The sequence below is a fragment of the Coregonus clupeaformis genome, chromosome 25 (assembly GCF_020615455.1).
Source record: "Coregonus clupeaformis isolate EN_2021a chromosome 25, ASM2061545v1, whole genome shotgun sequence".
Classification (NCBI taxonomy): Eukaryota; Metazoa; Chordata; class Actinopteri; order Salmoniformes; family Salmonidae; genus Coregonus; species Coregonus clupeaformis.
The window spans coordinates 23,892,843-23,909,206 of record NC_059216.1 but is presented as its reverse complement, the minus strand read 5'-3'; the positions used below and the strand labels follow the sequence as shown (position 1 = coordinate 23,909,206).

The following is a 16,364-nucleotide window of genomic DNA, read 5'->3' as shown; positions in this document are numbered from 1 at the left end:
CATGTCTCATGAGTATGCAGGCCATGGAAGAACTGGGACATTTTCAGCTTCCAGGAATTGTGTACAGATCCTTGCGACATGGGGCCGTGTATTATCATGCTGAAACCGGATAAATTGCGCGACAATGGGCCTCAGGATCTCGTCACAGTATCTCTGTGGATTCAAATTATCATCGATAAAATGCAATTGTGTTTGTTGCCTGTAGCTTATGCCTGCTCATACCATAACCCCGCTCATACCATAACCCCACCGCCACGATGGGGCACTCTGTTCACAACGTTGACATCAGAAAACCGGTTGCCCACACGACACCATACACGCTGTCTGCCATCTGCCCAGTACAGTTGAAACCAGGATTCATCCGTGAAGAGCACACTTCTAAAGCGTTCCAGTGGCCATCGAAGGCGAGCATTTGCCGACTGAAGTCGGGTACGATGCCAAACTGCAGTCAGGTCAAGACCCTGGTGAGGACGAAGAGCACACAGATGAGACGGTTTCTGACAGTTTGTGCAGACATTTTTGGGTTGTGCAAACCAACAGCTTCATCAGCTGTCCAGGTGGCTGGTCTCAAGATGATCCCGCAGGTGAAGAAGCCGGATGTGGAGGTCCTGGGCTGGCGTGGTTACACGTGGTCTGCGGTTGTGAGGCCGATTGGACGTACTGCCAAATTCTCTAAAACAACATTATGGTAAAGAAATGAACATTCAATTATCTGGCAACAGCTCTGGTGGACATTGCTGCAGTCAGCATGCCAATTGCATGTGCCCTTAAACCTTGAGACATCTGTGGCATTGTGTTGTGTGACAAAACTGCACATTTTAGAGTGGCCTTTTATTGTCCCCAGCACAAGGTGCACCTGTGTAATGATTATGCTGTTTAATCAGCTTCTTGATATGCCCCACCTGTCAGGTGGATGGATTATCTTGGCAAAGGAAAAATGCTCACTAACAGGGAATTAAACAAATTTGTGCCATTTATTTTTTGAGAAATAAGCTTTTTGTGCATATGGAACATTTCTGGGATCTTTTATTTCAGCTCATGAAACATGGGACCAACACTTGACATGTTGCATTTATATTTGTGTTCAGTTTAGTTGAGAGGTGATAAGACTCAGGCACACCCATTGGTTCTGGAATAGAGACGGTGCAAATAAGGTTATCAATTTGGTGTCAATAACATGACAGTAATTTTACCTCAAAAACAAACGTGTGAATATCAATTAATTTTAAACCCACCATAGCAGGTAGTACTAATTTAGGTTACATCGCCTTGCCTACTAGCTATACTAATGATCTGCTGTCCAGAGGGTAACAGCAAACATATCAATGTTTTTCCACAGTAAAGTAAGCACACGGTTGACTCGAGAGGATGCTAATCAGTCCATCTTTGAAACCTCTCAAAAAGCCAGACTAAAATAATACAGCTAGCTAGGGTAGCTACAAGTCAAGTAGTACTTGAAGTAGGCTACCCATATCTCACTCACAGACACAAACAAACATTATCAAGAACGCCTAGCCCTAGCGTCACCATCTAAGTTAGCTAGCTAGTTAACTAGCAAGCTAGACTGTTGGTTTATAAAAGCCAAAGAAAGCTAAGCTTGTTTTTATTAATTTCCCATGCATTTAAATAGCTAGACAAATAGACGGCTACGTTAATATAGCCATGTAGCCAGGCTAATGTTGCTAACTATGAACTAGCTAACTAAATAAGTGGTCCTCTGTAGCTCAGCTGGTAGAGCACGGCGCTTGTAACGCTAAGGTAGTGGGTTCGATCCCCGGGACCACCCATACACAAAAAAATATATATATGTATGCACGCATGACTGTAAGTCGCTTTGGATAAAAGCGTCTGCTAAATGCCATATTATTATTATTATTATTATTATTATTAAATAACAGGCATTTTCAATGTAAAACTTGCCCAAGACAGTTCACAGAATTGTCAATTTAAACAACTTTAGCCAATTTATTAATTACAACATTTAGCTAACATTAGATAGTTCATCCAGAGATTCTTACATTTGCCTCAATTCGGCAGTCTCGTCCAGATCATAATGGCCCTGGTGAGTGATGTGAAACTTGAGACATTCATTTTTAGTTCTGTATGATAGCCACATTAGCAGCTAATTAACATTTCATTTTGGTGGTGATTAATACAGGCGAATATATTGATAAAAATCACGTTGTCCGAGATAGATTTACACGGTTATCAAAACGTCACGCCACGGTAAGCCTACACAAAACACAGCCCTTATTTGAAGTGTTTCTAAAATCCACAATGGATAAAATGAATGGTGGAAAAACGATTGGAACCATTTCCGTGTTTGTCCGCTAAGTTTTATGGGTATTATAACTCATACTGTGGTAAACTATGAACGTCACAGGTTTCACAGTAGTAGATCACTGTTAAAGCATGCTATTATGTTATCTCTTAAGTACAGTGGGGAAAAAAAGTATTTAGTCAGCCACCAAATGTGCAAGTTCTCCCACTTAAAAAGATGAGAGAGGCCTGTAATTTTCATCATAGGTACACGTCAACTATGACAGACAAATTGAGGAAAATAAATCCAGAAAATCACATTGTAGGATTTGTAATGAATTTATTTGCAAACTATGGTGGAAAATAAGTATTTGGTCACCTACAAACAAGCAAGATTTCTGGCTCTCACAGACCTGTAACTTCTTCTTTAAGAGAATCCTCTGTCCTCCACTCGTTACCTGTATTAATGGCACCTGTTTGAACTTGTTATCAGTATAAAAGACACCTGTCCACAACCTCAAACAGTCACACTCCAAACTCCACTATGGCCAAGACCAAAGAGCTGTCAAAGGACACCAGAAACAAAATTGTAGACCTGCACCAGGCTGGGAAGACTGAATCTGCAATAGGTAAGCAGCTTGGTTTGAAGAAATCAACTGTGGGAGCAATTATTAGGAAATGGAAGAAATACAAGACCACTGATAATCTCCCTCGATCTGGGGCTCCACGCAAGATCTCACCCCGTGGGGTCAAAATGATCACAAGAACGGTGAGCAAAAATCCCAGAACCACACGGGGGGGACCTAGTGAATGACCTGCAGAGAGCTGGGACCAAAGTAACAAAACCTACCATCAGTAACACACTACGCCGCCAGGGACTCAAATCCTGCAGTGCCAGACGTGTCCCCCTGCTTAAGCCAGTACATGTCCAGGCCCGTCTGAAGTTTGCTAGAGTGCATTTGGATGATCCAGAAGAGGATTGGGAGAATGTCATATGGTCAGATGAAACCAAAATAGAACTTTTTGGTAAAAACTCAACTCGTCGTGTTTGGAGGACAAAGAATGCTGAGTTGCATCCAAAGAACACCATACCTACTGTGAAGCATGGGGGTGGAAACATCATGCTTTGGGGCTGTTTTTCTGCAAAGGGACCAGGACGACTGATCCGTGTAAAGGAAAGAATGAATGGGGCCATGTATCGTGAGATTTTGAGTGAAAACCTCCTTCCATCAGCAAGGGCATTGAAGATGAAACGTGGCTGGGTCTTTCAGCATGACAATGATCCCAAACACACCGCCCGGGCAACGAAGGAGTGGCTTCGTAAGAAGCATTTCAAGGTCCTGGAGTGGCCTAGCCAGTCTCCAGATCTCAACCCCATAGAAAATCTTTGGAGGGAGTTGAAAGTCCGTGTTGCCCAGCGACAGCCCCAAAACATCACTGCTCTAGAGGAGATCTGCATGGAGGAATGAGCCAAAATACCAGCAACAGTGTGTGAAAACCTTGTGAAGACTTACAGAAAACGTTTGACCTGTATCATTGCCAACAAAGGGTATATAACAAAGTATTGAGAAACTTTTGTTATTGACCAAATACTTATTTTCCACCATAATTTGCAAAATTCTCATTTTGTCTGTCATAGTTGACGTGTACCTATGATGAAAATTACAGGCCTCTCTCATCTTTTTAAGTGGGAGAACTTGCACAATTGGTGGCTGACTAAATACTTTTTTTTCCCACTGTATGTGGTCGCTTGCCCCTGTCCCCCTCCCCATGTAAAAAAAAACAAGCCTTTCTTCCTACTGCCTGGCCTTAAGGGGATGCCTTAGTCTTTTAGTGAGTTGGTTTCACTCACATTGGAGGATGGCCTTTCTTTCTTCCTCCCTCCTTGTCTCTTTCTTTCCCTCTCTTCACATCTTTTACCCCTAAATCTAAACCTATCCCTCCGCCCACCTCTCCCTCCATCCATCCCTTATTTCCCTGGTGCAGTCCTTGAAAAGGTGTTAAACCTCCGGGTCCACATAAGGATCTCTGGAGCTAGTTAATCAATCCCTGCTTTGAACTGTTAAGAAAACGAGAAATACAGCAACCACAAAGGATGGATAGTATCCACATCCGATCTGTGTGCCTTGCTCTCTCTGGGTCGATGACTGACTGTTATGTTGAGGTTTATCACTCTTACAGCCTGCTGCTGGCCAAACAGGGGCAGGTGCTTCCTGTTTCCTAGGACTGATGTCTTTTCTCTCTTTGACTCTCTCTTTCGATCTATCTCTCTCTCCCTCTCTCTGTCTCTCTCTGTCTCTCTGTCTCTGTCTCTCTCCTCTTTTATTTGTTCTCAATCTCATGTAAGCACATGCATTGCCCATGTCACGCCCTCTCTTTTCCTGGACCTCTCATCGCTTTTACTGCTTTCATTCTACTACTCCGACACACAAATGCTCTCACCAACAATATATTGATCTCTCTTTCTCTGTCTCTCTCTGTCCATCTGTTTTGTCTTTAATGCCTTTGCTCCTCCACTTAAGCAACTCCTTCTTCACATAGTGCCCCCTGGCAGCACTAGTGTAGCATAACATAAGAGCTGCACACAACTTTTAACTCTAGACTGAATGTTGCAATAAGATACCTGCACATTGTCAAAAGGTTTGGAAAAATCCAAAACAAATTAATCGTATTTATTAAAACATGATGCCCAAAAAGTGCAATAGTCCTATCTTTAAAACTGAAGTCATAAAAAAGCAGAATGTCATGGAATATCTATGCTTCTATATTTATTGTAAGACACACAGACTGAATGAATGCATAGCAGAATGTCCCAAGAAGGAGGTTTAAGTTGGGTATGACTAACATCCTTTCTTCTACACGTTCTTGTGCAGGTGGTGAAGTCAGTGATGCTGTTCCCCACCATCGAGCGCATGGCGGTGACACCTCAGGGAAGGGTCATGACCCCGGTGCTGTGCCGCCTGCGCTATGTGGCCTACCTGCCCATCTTCCTCCTCTCTCTTCTACCTGACGTACTCAAGGCCTTCATGGTGAAGCTGGTCTTGGGAGGGCTGCGTTCACTGGACCACTCGACCGTGCCGCCTACTGTTAGCCTCATTAATGTTGACACCGCTGGTGAGTCTCTCCTTCTGTTCTATTCAGTGAAATGTCACTTCAGAGTCAAATAAGAAGCAGAAACCAGTGAACTCAAGCTTAGTCAAACTACAATGATCAACCTGTCCTTGTAAAGACAATCAAACTTTAGTCTGTCTTTGTCTGTCTATGTTATTATTTCCATAGTCTGTACATGCTCACAACTATGTGTGTATTCTCCTACAGTGTTCTCTTCTATCCAGTAGTGACTTCCCCCATAAAATGTTGCGTGTGAATCTCATGTTGCTTTATCCAGTCTTTTGAAAGAAGAAAGAAAGTATCTTCGTTTTGGCAAACGAAGCCATACATTACTGTAGCATCAGGAGATACGATGTTTGTAATTAGGTTTATATAGAGCAAAGATAATCCCAGCCGGGAGTGGCTGCCAAGAGGAGGATGGCATATTTCACTGTCAGAGATTATATGTTATTTATCCCCTCCTCTTTATTTGCCAGATGATGGCTGGGGTATGGGTATGAGTGGGAGTAATTAAGACCGCTCCTTGGAGAAGGAGAAGAGCCAGTCATCCCTCCTTCTTGCACAGAGTGGAGGAAAGCTCTCTCTCTCTTTCCCTGTGTTTTCCCCCACCGTCTGTCCTGGGAGGGGAGAGATTGATGTTGTGGCGGCCCGAGGGCCTATGCCAAAAAAGGTCTCTACAGCCTAGTAGCCATGCTGTGTCAGCCTCAGAAGCCTCTTCCCTCTTTCTCCCTCAGTCTCTCCTGTGAGGTCAGAAAGCCTCTTCTTCTTGCCTCTGCTGAGCATGTTTTTAATCATTAGCACTTCCCTTTAATTTGCTTTTGGAATTTCTATTCCCTCATGGTCAAAATGCTTTGTGTTTTCCTGCTCAATTAATTATATACGGACTAGTTAAAGAAGGCTCTAAACATTCTCAATTCTTAATAGTTTTATACCTTTTTACGAAAAGAGAGGATACTTTTTCTTTGGTTTCTAAAGGCAAGGTGGAATAGAGTTGCTCCTTATTGGTTTTGCACTATTGAACATTGGCCCCTGGCTACAGATGGAAAGCTGTAGTGGTTCTCTGTCATGTTACAGACTGTATATAATAAATGGCCAGTTGACAGGCCTAATTAACAAAACATGTTGCGATTAAATGGAATTTCCTGCGTACATTTCAGCGTTTATTTTTCCTGAAATCCCTTGCAAGGAAGCGGAGAACGTTGATGTGTTGGTGCTGAAGGAGCGTTCTGGGAGCTCAGTAGTAGTAGTAGTCACAGACCGCCACAATTCTTATACGGCTTAGTCTGTACCCCATTTCTTAGCTTGTACTGCTCTAGACAATCGAGTTGACCATAAATTGTAGCCTAATGCCAATTATTATACAATAAGAAATATATTGAATTTTGTTCACACTGTTTGTTTGAAGTATTCATTTTATTTATTTAGTAAGTATTGCTTACTTATTAACTGAACTGTGTCACAGAAACTCCATCCCACCTGGACAAGAGGAACACCTACGTGAGAATGCTATTCATTGACTACAGCTCAGCGTTCAACACCATAGTACCCTCAAAGCTCATCACTAAGCTAAGGATCCTGGGACTAAACACCCCCCTCTGCAACTGGATCCTGGACTTCCTGACGGGCCGCCCCCAGGTGGTAAGGGTAGGTAACAACACATCAGCCACGCTGATCCTCAACACGGGGGACCCTCAGGGGTGCGTGCTCAGTCCCCTCCTGTACTCCCTGTTCACCCATGACTGCATGGCCAGGCACGACTCCAACACCATCATTAAGTTTGCCGACGACACAACAGTGGTAGGCCTGATCACCGACAATGATGAGACAGCCTATAGGGAGGAGGTCAGAGACCTGGCTGTGTGGTGCCAGGATAACAACCTCTCCCTCAACGTGACCAAGACAAAGGAGATGATTGTGGACTACAGGAAAAATTTGAGGACTGAGCACGCCCCCATTCTCATTGACGGGGCTGTAGGTTGAGAGCTTCAAGTTCCTTGGTGTCCACATCACCAACGAACTGTCATGGTCCAAACACACCAAGACAGTCGTGAAGAGGGCACGACAAAGCCTATTCCCCCTTAGGAGACTGAAAAGATTTGGCATGGGTCCTCAGATCCTCAAAAAGTTATACAGCTGCACCATCGAGAGCATCCTGACTGATTGCATCACCGCCTGGTATGGCAACAGCTCGGCCTCCGACCGCAAGGCACTACAGAGGGTGGTGCGTGCGGCCCAGTACATCACTGGGGCCAAGCTTCCTACCATCCAGGACCTCTATACCAGGCGGTGTCAGAGGAATGCCCTCAAAATTGTCAAAGACTCCAGCCACCCTAGTCATAGACTGTTCTCTCTGCTACCGCACGGCAAGCGGTACCGTCTAGGTCCAAAAGGCTTCTGAACAGCTTCTACCCCCAAGCCATAACACTCCTGAACAGCTAATCATGGCTACCCGGACTATTTGCACTGCCCCCCCACCCCATCTTTTTACGCTGCTGCTACTCTGTTAATGATTTATGCATAGTCACTTTAACTCTACATATTACCTCAACTACCTCAACAAGCTGGTGCCCCCGCACATTGACTCTGCACCGGTACCCCCCTGTATATAGCCTCCCTACTATTATTTTATTTTACTTCTGCTCTTTTTTTCTCAACACTTATTTTTGTTTTATTTTACTTTTTTATAAAAAAATAAATGCATTGTTGGTTAAGGGCTGTAAGTAAGCATTTCACGGTAATGTCTACACCTGTTGTATTCGGCGCATGTGGCAAATAAAATGTGATTTGATTTGAGCTGTCTCTTGGAATACAAAAATTGTTTTGTTCTTCATCTTATTTGAACACATCTCATTGTTCTCTCATTCGTGCATGCCTTTGCTTGTTGCTGGTATTCCTCCTCTGTTTGCTGGTGAGTTGGCAATCTAGTCAGAGACTGACTCCACAGCCTGGCTTTTCAGATTCAGGAGCCAAATGGAACAGAGTTAGTAGCACATACATCAGGAGCACAGCAGGAAGGGGACTCAAGTCCTCTAAGCAGGCAACATTGCACCAGGTAGAGCAATGTCATCACTCAGCTGGAGGGAGACTGGCCTTGTTTCTGACACCTGTTTCTTCTTAAGGAAGTCCAAGTAACACAGTGAACAATATCCTCTCCACATACTCCATACTGGGAAGAGGGATATGCAGCATGAAGAGAAACTCTTGCACTAACTTTCTTTGATATGTGTAACGTTAATGTTTTGCCATCAATACCTAAACATAGGGTAAAGGTGACTGGAAATACCGACTTCCTCATCGCACTGGTCTTTGCTGATTGCATTATATTTTCTACGTTATAAAATCGATATTATGCCACAGGTGGATTAACACCTCACAAAAACAGCAAGATGATAGCCTGTTTCATGTTAGTGTTTCGCTATAGTAAGGTAATGTAGCTACTTATTAGTGCTGGCAGCAGCAGTGAGACAGTGGTTTCAATCTGATCTGGGATCTGTGCTGCTGATTCTCTCCGGCCTTATGCCAGTCGCTAAAGAGCCACATGTGTGAGGATCTGTAAATTGGGCTGGAATGCCATGCCCTTCCAAGTACAACCCCCCCATCCACCCCCCAACTCCACTGCTAGAGATAAGGGAGGTTGCTACAGCTGGGGATGTCTCCCCAAACAGATCTCTGCTGCAGATTGGCAGGTTGGATTCTCCCTCCCCTTAGCTCTCATCTCTCACTCTCACTCTCACTCTCTCTCTCTCACTGTCTCTCTCTCTCTCTCTCTCTCTCTCTCTCTCTCTCTCTCTCTCTCTCTCTCTCTCTCTCTCTCTCTCTCTCTCTCTCTCTCTCTCTCTCTCTCTCTCTCTCTCTCTCTCTCTCTCTCGCTAAGTTCCTTACATGCATTTCTTCACATCTATGTCTTCCTAACTTCCTATTACTCTTACTCTCTTTGTCATCCCATCTGTTTTCCTTACTCTGCTCTAATTCACCTTTACTTACATGCAACTCAAGCTGCATCACAAGTCTTCCATTGACATTGATGCATGGTTTACCTTGACATCCTCAAGTTAGGATTCTGTCCTCGGTTGTGTGTTACAGAAAGACCAGTGGCTACTATGTTCAAACTTGACATGTGTGGCTGGGGTAAACATAATATTTGAAACATAATATTGCTAATATCGGCAGGTACACATGAGTCACCATGGTCATGCATGGAGGAAGGGGGTACACATTTTGATTTCTGTCATAACACGCAGATAACTGGCCATTTGTGAGAGATCAAACATCACCCAACCCAAATGCCTAAAGGCTTTGAAATCAAGGTGTATTTGCATTGAGGTTGGTTTTTCCTATATCACCATATACAGTACTGTATATTCTCTCAAAATAGTAAAACATCTACCTGAAACAGGATCTAGTTGGTTTCGGTGAACCTCCTTGGTGTAATACTCAATACATTCTTTACTTAAAGCCACACTGTCAAATGTACATACCATCAAAGAGGAATAAGCTGGAAACCTTTATTTTGATGTAGTATTGCTCCATAGGCAACAGTAAGGCTGTGTAACTAAATGGAAGTAGATGAACCATTTCTGAGTAATTACACAATGGTGGGAAGAGAAAGTATTCAGCTTGACAAGGTTAAAGGCCTTTGGAACCAAGGGGATGCTATCATGAAGTAATTTACACACTCGGAAAAAGCTGGATTTTACAGAGAGTGAAGATTTACGGAGAGAGTTAAAAATGTGTGTGGAATGTAGGAAGTAGCTCATAAAGACCCGGCGCAGCACCTCAAGATGGCTCACAAACAGGAGTTACTGGTTGAGTTTTTCTAGACAGCTACATTTACATTTGAGTCATTTAGCAGACACTCTTATCCAGAGCGACTTACAGTTAGTGAGTGCATACATTTTTCATACTGGCCCCCCGTGGGAATCGAACCCACAACCCTGGCGTTGCAAGCGCCATGCTCTACCAACTGAGCTACAGGAGCTAGATGTTGATTGAGACAGGGTTACGGTGAGGTTTCAATGTTTCCTATCATTCAATCTATAATAGTTTTCCCCCTGTCTTTTGAGTGTCTGAAAGCACAGTCTCACAGAAGCTATGATTGACTCATCTTGCATGTACAATTTAATTGCTTATTCAATAGCCAAATGGTAATAAAATATCACATTTTAATTTCATTTTCAAGGGAGACTGTATTTTAGAAACATATGTGCAGCACATCTGTTGAGATCCTTCAGGTTGCAGTGTGTCACACAGTTTTTGCACAAATTCACACACACACACACACACACACACACACACACACACACAATGCCTGCATTCACTAGGCCGTTCTCTCCTGTTGGCCATCCCTCTGCAGCATAAATCAGAGAGCTAAGTGTGTCCCTCTTGTTGCTGTGACGCTGTTGAAACCCCCAACTCACCGGGATCTCTGGGAGATGTACAAGCTGCCTTACAACCCTGGGCTAAGCCCTCCAAATGTAGGAAATTACCTCAAGGACTAAACAACCCAGTGATATATGAAAGAATCGCACCCTCTTTACTGACTTAGACCTTTTCGTCTTTCACTCTTTATGCCCCTCACCCTTGGCCTTTGGAGTGGAAATAAGAAAAGCATTATTTCTCTCCAGTCCTGTGCCAGGTACAAAGCGCTTCAAAGCCGGCACTCCACAATACAAGGTGACGCCGCTCACAGATTATGATTAATAGGGCGCACAAGCGGTGCAGATTTGCAAACGGACCCTCGCTTCCTCCTCCTCGGAACAGCAAAAGATGGAAATATGAGTGGCTAGCTAAGGGGACATGAATCCCCCCCTCCACACACAGACATTCACACAGACACACACACACAAACCCCCCACTGCCACCACCTCATCCAGAAAGGGACCGTGGCAGTGAGGAGATAGGCGTGAGTGATCACTCAGAGAGAACTTGGACAGGAGGATATTCGTACAGGATATTAACAGTTTTCTCATCCATATATTCCTCCCCAACCACCCACTGAGTACAGCCTAGAGATTACTTTCACTGAACATTTCCTTGAATCATTGTGTTGAGCTGAAATTAGCTATTGAGTTCGATGATTTTTTGTTTGTGTGCGTACAGCTTGTGTGTCTGAATTATTGATGGACTCTCTCAAAACTTCTGAAATAGCAGCAATATTTTCCAGTGAGTGCAGCTTGAAAAAAAGTGTCCCTCAACTAATGTTTTTAATAAAAAGTACATGCTGCTGAAAGGGAAATGTAATGGAATGTAGAATCAAAGGCGTTGAGTTACGCTGCTCTCTGGGGAGGGTTTTTCCCCTCTTTTACTCACATTTTATCGTTATCATTTCTGGTATCCAATGAGCCATCCATGTACCCCCTTCTCCCCCATTATATTTTCCAGCTGTGTAAGATTGAGATGGATAATTGGGAGGTAGTGGGGGGTGAGATACATTAATCTCTGATTTCTTAGTCCTCGTACTCTTTCCTTAGAATTTCCTTTGAATGTTAAAACAATGATACTACACATGCCTGTGTGATACTACATGTCTGTCTGTGTGATCCTACATGTCTGTCTGTGGGTTTTTACAGCTTGGGAGAATAGAAGGAACAATGTTATACACTCAGTGGCCGGTTTATTAGGTACACCCATCTAGTACCGTGTCGGACCCCCTGTAGCCATGAAGGGATGCACCTGGTCAGCAACAATGTTCAGATATGCTGTGGCGTTCAAATGTTGCTCAATTGGTATCAAGGGACCTAACGTGTGCCAGGAAAACATTCCCCACACCATTACACCACCTGTACCGTTGACACCAGGCAGGATGGGGCCATGGACTCATGCTGCTTACGTCAAATCCTGACTCTGCCATCAGCATGACGCAACAGGAACCGGGATTCGTCAGACCAAGCGATGTTTTTCCACTCCTCAATTGTCCAGTGTTGGTAATCGCATGCCCACTAGAGCTTCTTCTCTTTTTCAGTTGATAGGAGTGGAACCTGGTGTGGTCGTCTGCTGCAATAGCCCATCCGTGACAAGGACCGAAGAGTTGTTCGTTCCGAGATTCCGTTCTGCACACCACTGTTGTACTGCGCTGTTATTTGCCTGTTCGTGGCCCGCCTGTTAGCTTGCACGATTCTTGCCATTCTCCTTCAACCTTTCTCATCAATAAGCTGTTTTCGCCCACAGGACTGCCGCTGACTGGATGTTTTTTGTTTGTCACACCATTCTCTGCAAACCCTAGACACTGTCGTGCGTGAAAAGCCCAGGAGGCCGGCTGTTTCTGAGATAGTGGAACTGGCGCACCTGGCACCGACGATTATAGCACGCTCAAAGTCGCTTAGGTCATTCGTTTTGCCCATTCTAACGTTCAATCGAACAGTAACTGAATGCATCGATTCCTGTCTGCCTGCTTTATATAGCGAGCCAACTTTCATGAACCTAACCCTAACCTAATAAACTGGCCACTGAGTATAATAACAACAGCTTAATTCTATGACTTGTTTTTTCCCTTTTATTTCAGCCAATGCTATGTACATGGGGAGTCAAGAGATGTTGGAAGTTCTGGAGAGAGACAACTTAACCATCAATCAAAACCTTGACAAGGTAAGAAACATACAGTATGTATTTAATGTTCAATGTGATCTTGTTGGAATATACAGTGCATTCGGCAAGTATTCAGACCCCTTCACTTTTTTTGTTACGTTACAGCCTTATTCTAAAATCAAATAAACCTTTTTTTCCCTCATCAATCTACACAAAATACCCCATAATGACAAAGCGAAAACAGGTTTTTATACATTTTTGCAAATGTATAAAAAAACTAAAACAGAAATACCTTATTTGCATAGGTATTCAGACCCTTTGCTATGAGACTCAAAATTGCATCCTGTTTCCGTTGATCATCCTTCAGATGTTTCTACAACTTGATTGAAGTCCACCTGTGGTAAATTCAGTTGATTGTACATGATTTGGAAAGGCACACACCTCTCTATATAAGGTCCCACAGTTGACAGTGCATGTCAGAGTTGTGTTGAGGCACAGATCTGGGGAAGGGTATCAAAAAATGCCTGCAGCATTGAAGATCCCCAAGAACACAGTGGCCTCCATCATTCTTAAATGGAAGAAGTTTGGAACCACCAAGACTCTTCCTAGAGCTGGCCGCTTGGCCAAACTGAGCAATCGGGGGAGAAGGGCCTTGGTCAGGGAGGTGACCACGAACCCGATGATCACTCTGACAGAGCTCCAGAGTTCCTCTGTGGAGATGGGAGAACCTTCCAGAAGGACAACCATCTCTGCAGCACTCCACCTATCAAGCCTTTATGCTAGAATGGCTAGACGGAAGCCACTCCTCAGTAGAAGGCACATGACAGCCCGCTTGGAGTTTGCCAAAAGGCACCTAAAGGACTCTCAGCCAATGAGAAACAAGATTCTCTGGTCTGATGAAAACCAAGATCGAACACTTTGTCCTGAATGCCAAGCATCACATCTGGAGGAAACCAGGCACTGCTCATCACCTGGCCAATACCATCCCTACGGTGAAGCATGGTGGTGGCAGCATCATGCTGTGGGGATGTTTTTCAGCGGCAGGGACTGGGAGACTAGTCAGGATTGAGGGAAAGATGAACGAAGCAAAGTACAGAGAGATCCTTGATGAAAACCTGCTCCAGAGCGCTCAGGACCTCCGACTGGGGCGAAGGTTCACCTTCCAACAGGACAACGACCCTAAGCACACAGCCAAGACAACGCAGGAGTGGCTTCAGGACAAGTCTCTGAATGTCCTTGAGTGGCCCAGCCAGAGCCCGGACCTGAACCCGATCTAACATCTCTGGAGAGACCTGAAAATAGCTCTGCAGCGACACTCCCCATCCAACCAGACAGAGCTTGAGAGGATCTGCAGAGAGAAATGGGAGAAACTCCCCAAATACAGGTGTGCCAAGCTTGTAGCGTCATACCTTAAGAAGAAGACTGCCAAAGGTGCTTCAACAAAGTATAGAGTAAAGGGTCTGAATACTTATGTAAATGTGATATTTTGGTTTTTTATTATTAATACATTTCCAAAAATGTCAATACCCATTATGGGGTATTGTGTGTAGATGATGAGGGGGGAAAAACAATTGAATCCATTTTAGAATAAGGCTGTAATGTAACAAAATGTGGAAAAAGTGAAGGGGTCTGAATACTTTCCTAATGCACTGTAACTCAATCCCGATATGGGCTTGATGAAGTATACCAATAGATACAGGGTGATTACAGATGGTAAAACAAACCGTCTCTGGTGGAAATACAGTGAGGGAAAAAAGTATTTGATCCCCTGCTGATTTTGTACGTTTGCCCACTGACAAAGACATGATCAGTCTATAATTTGAATGGTAGGTTTATTTGAACAGTGAGAGACAGAATAACAACAAAAGAATCCAGAAAAACGCATGTCAAAAATGTTCTAAATTGATATGCATTTTAATGAGGGAAATAAGTATTTGACCCCCTCTCAATCAGAAAGATTTCTGGCTCCCAGCTGTCTTTTATACAGGTAACGAGCTGAGATTAGGAGCACACTCTTAAAGGGAGTGCTCCTAATCTCAGCTTGTTACCTGTATAAAAGACACCTGTCTACAGAAGCAATCAATCAATCAGATTCCAAACTCTCCACCATGGCCAAGACCAAAGAGCTCTCCAAGGATGTCAGGGACAAGATTGTAGACCTACAAAAGGCTGGAATGGGCTACAAGACCATCGCCAAGCAGCTTGATGAGAAGGTGACAACAGTTGGTGCGATTATTCGCAAATGGAAGAAACACAAAATAACTGTCAATCTCCCTCGGCCTGGGGCTCCATGCAAGATCTCACCTTGTGGGGTTGCAATGATCATGAGAACGGTGAGGAATCAGCCCAGAACTACACAGGAGGATCTTGTCAATGATCTCAAGGCAGCTGGGACCATAGTCACCAAGAAAACAATTGGTAACACACTACGCCGTGAAGGACTGAAATCCTGCAGCGCCCGCAAGGTCCCCCTGCTCAAGAAAGCACATATACAGGCCCATCTGAAGTTTGCCAATGAACATCTGAATGATTCAGAGGAGAACTGGGTGAACGTGTTGTGGTCAGATGAGACCAAAATGGAGCTCTTTTGCATCAACTCAACTCGCCGTGTTTGGAGGAGGAGGAATGCTGCCTATGACCCCAAGAACACCATCCCCACTGTCAAACATGGAGGTGGAAACATTATGCTTTGGGGGTGATTTTCTGCTAAGGGGACAGGACAACTTCACCGCATCAAAGGGACGATGGACGGGGCCATTTGGGCTCAAATCTTGGGTGAGAACCTCCTTCCCTCAGCCAGGGCATTGAAAATGGGTCGTGGATGGGTATTCCAGCATGACAATGACCCAAAACACATGGCCAAGGCAACAAAGGAGTGGCTCAAGAAGAAACACATTAAGGTGCTGGAGTGGTCTAGCCAGTCTCCAGACCTTAATCCCATAGAAAATATGTGGAGGGAGCTGAAGGTTCGAGTTGCCAAACGTCAGGCTCGAAACCTTAATGACTTGGAGAAGATCTGCAAAGAGGAGTGGGACAAAATCCCTCCTGAGATGTGTGCAAACCTGGTGTCCAACTACAAGAAACGTCTGACCTCTGTGATTGCCAACAAGGGTTTTGCCACCAAGTACTAAGTAATGTTTTTCAGAGGGGTCAAATACTTATTTCCCTCATTAAAATGCAAATCAATTTATAACATTTTTGACATGCATATTTCTGGATTTTGTTGTTGTTATTCTGTCTCTCACTGTTCAAATAAACCTACCATTAAAATTATAGACTGATCATGTCTTTGTCAGTGGGCAAAGGTACAAAATCAGCAGGGGATCAAATACTTTTTTCCCTCACTGTATAGAGAAATGGACTGACATGTTATGGACTGACATGCCCGCGTTGCGTGCGTGAGCATTGCAACATAAATGTACACATAAATGACCTGTTATTCAATTATTTCATCCAAACTGCTCGCGCGC

At 44.0% G+C, this 16,364-nt stretch overlaps 1 protein-coding gene across 1 annotated transcript in view; it reads left to right on the top strand.

Annotated features, from left to right (window-relative positions):
* Positions 1-16,364, top strand: part of ldah (lipid droplet associated hydrolase) — a 63,022-nt gene that overhangs the window by 43,938 nt on the left and 2,720 nt on the right. The window contains exons 5-6 of the mRNA XM_041847942.2: positions 5,133-5,373; positions 12,872-12,954. Coding sequence (XP_041703876.1) covers positions 5,133-5,373; positions 12,872-12,954 — 324 coding nt within the window. The remainder of the gene's footprint in view (positions 1-5,132; positions 5,374-12,871; positions 12,955-16,364) is intronic.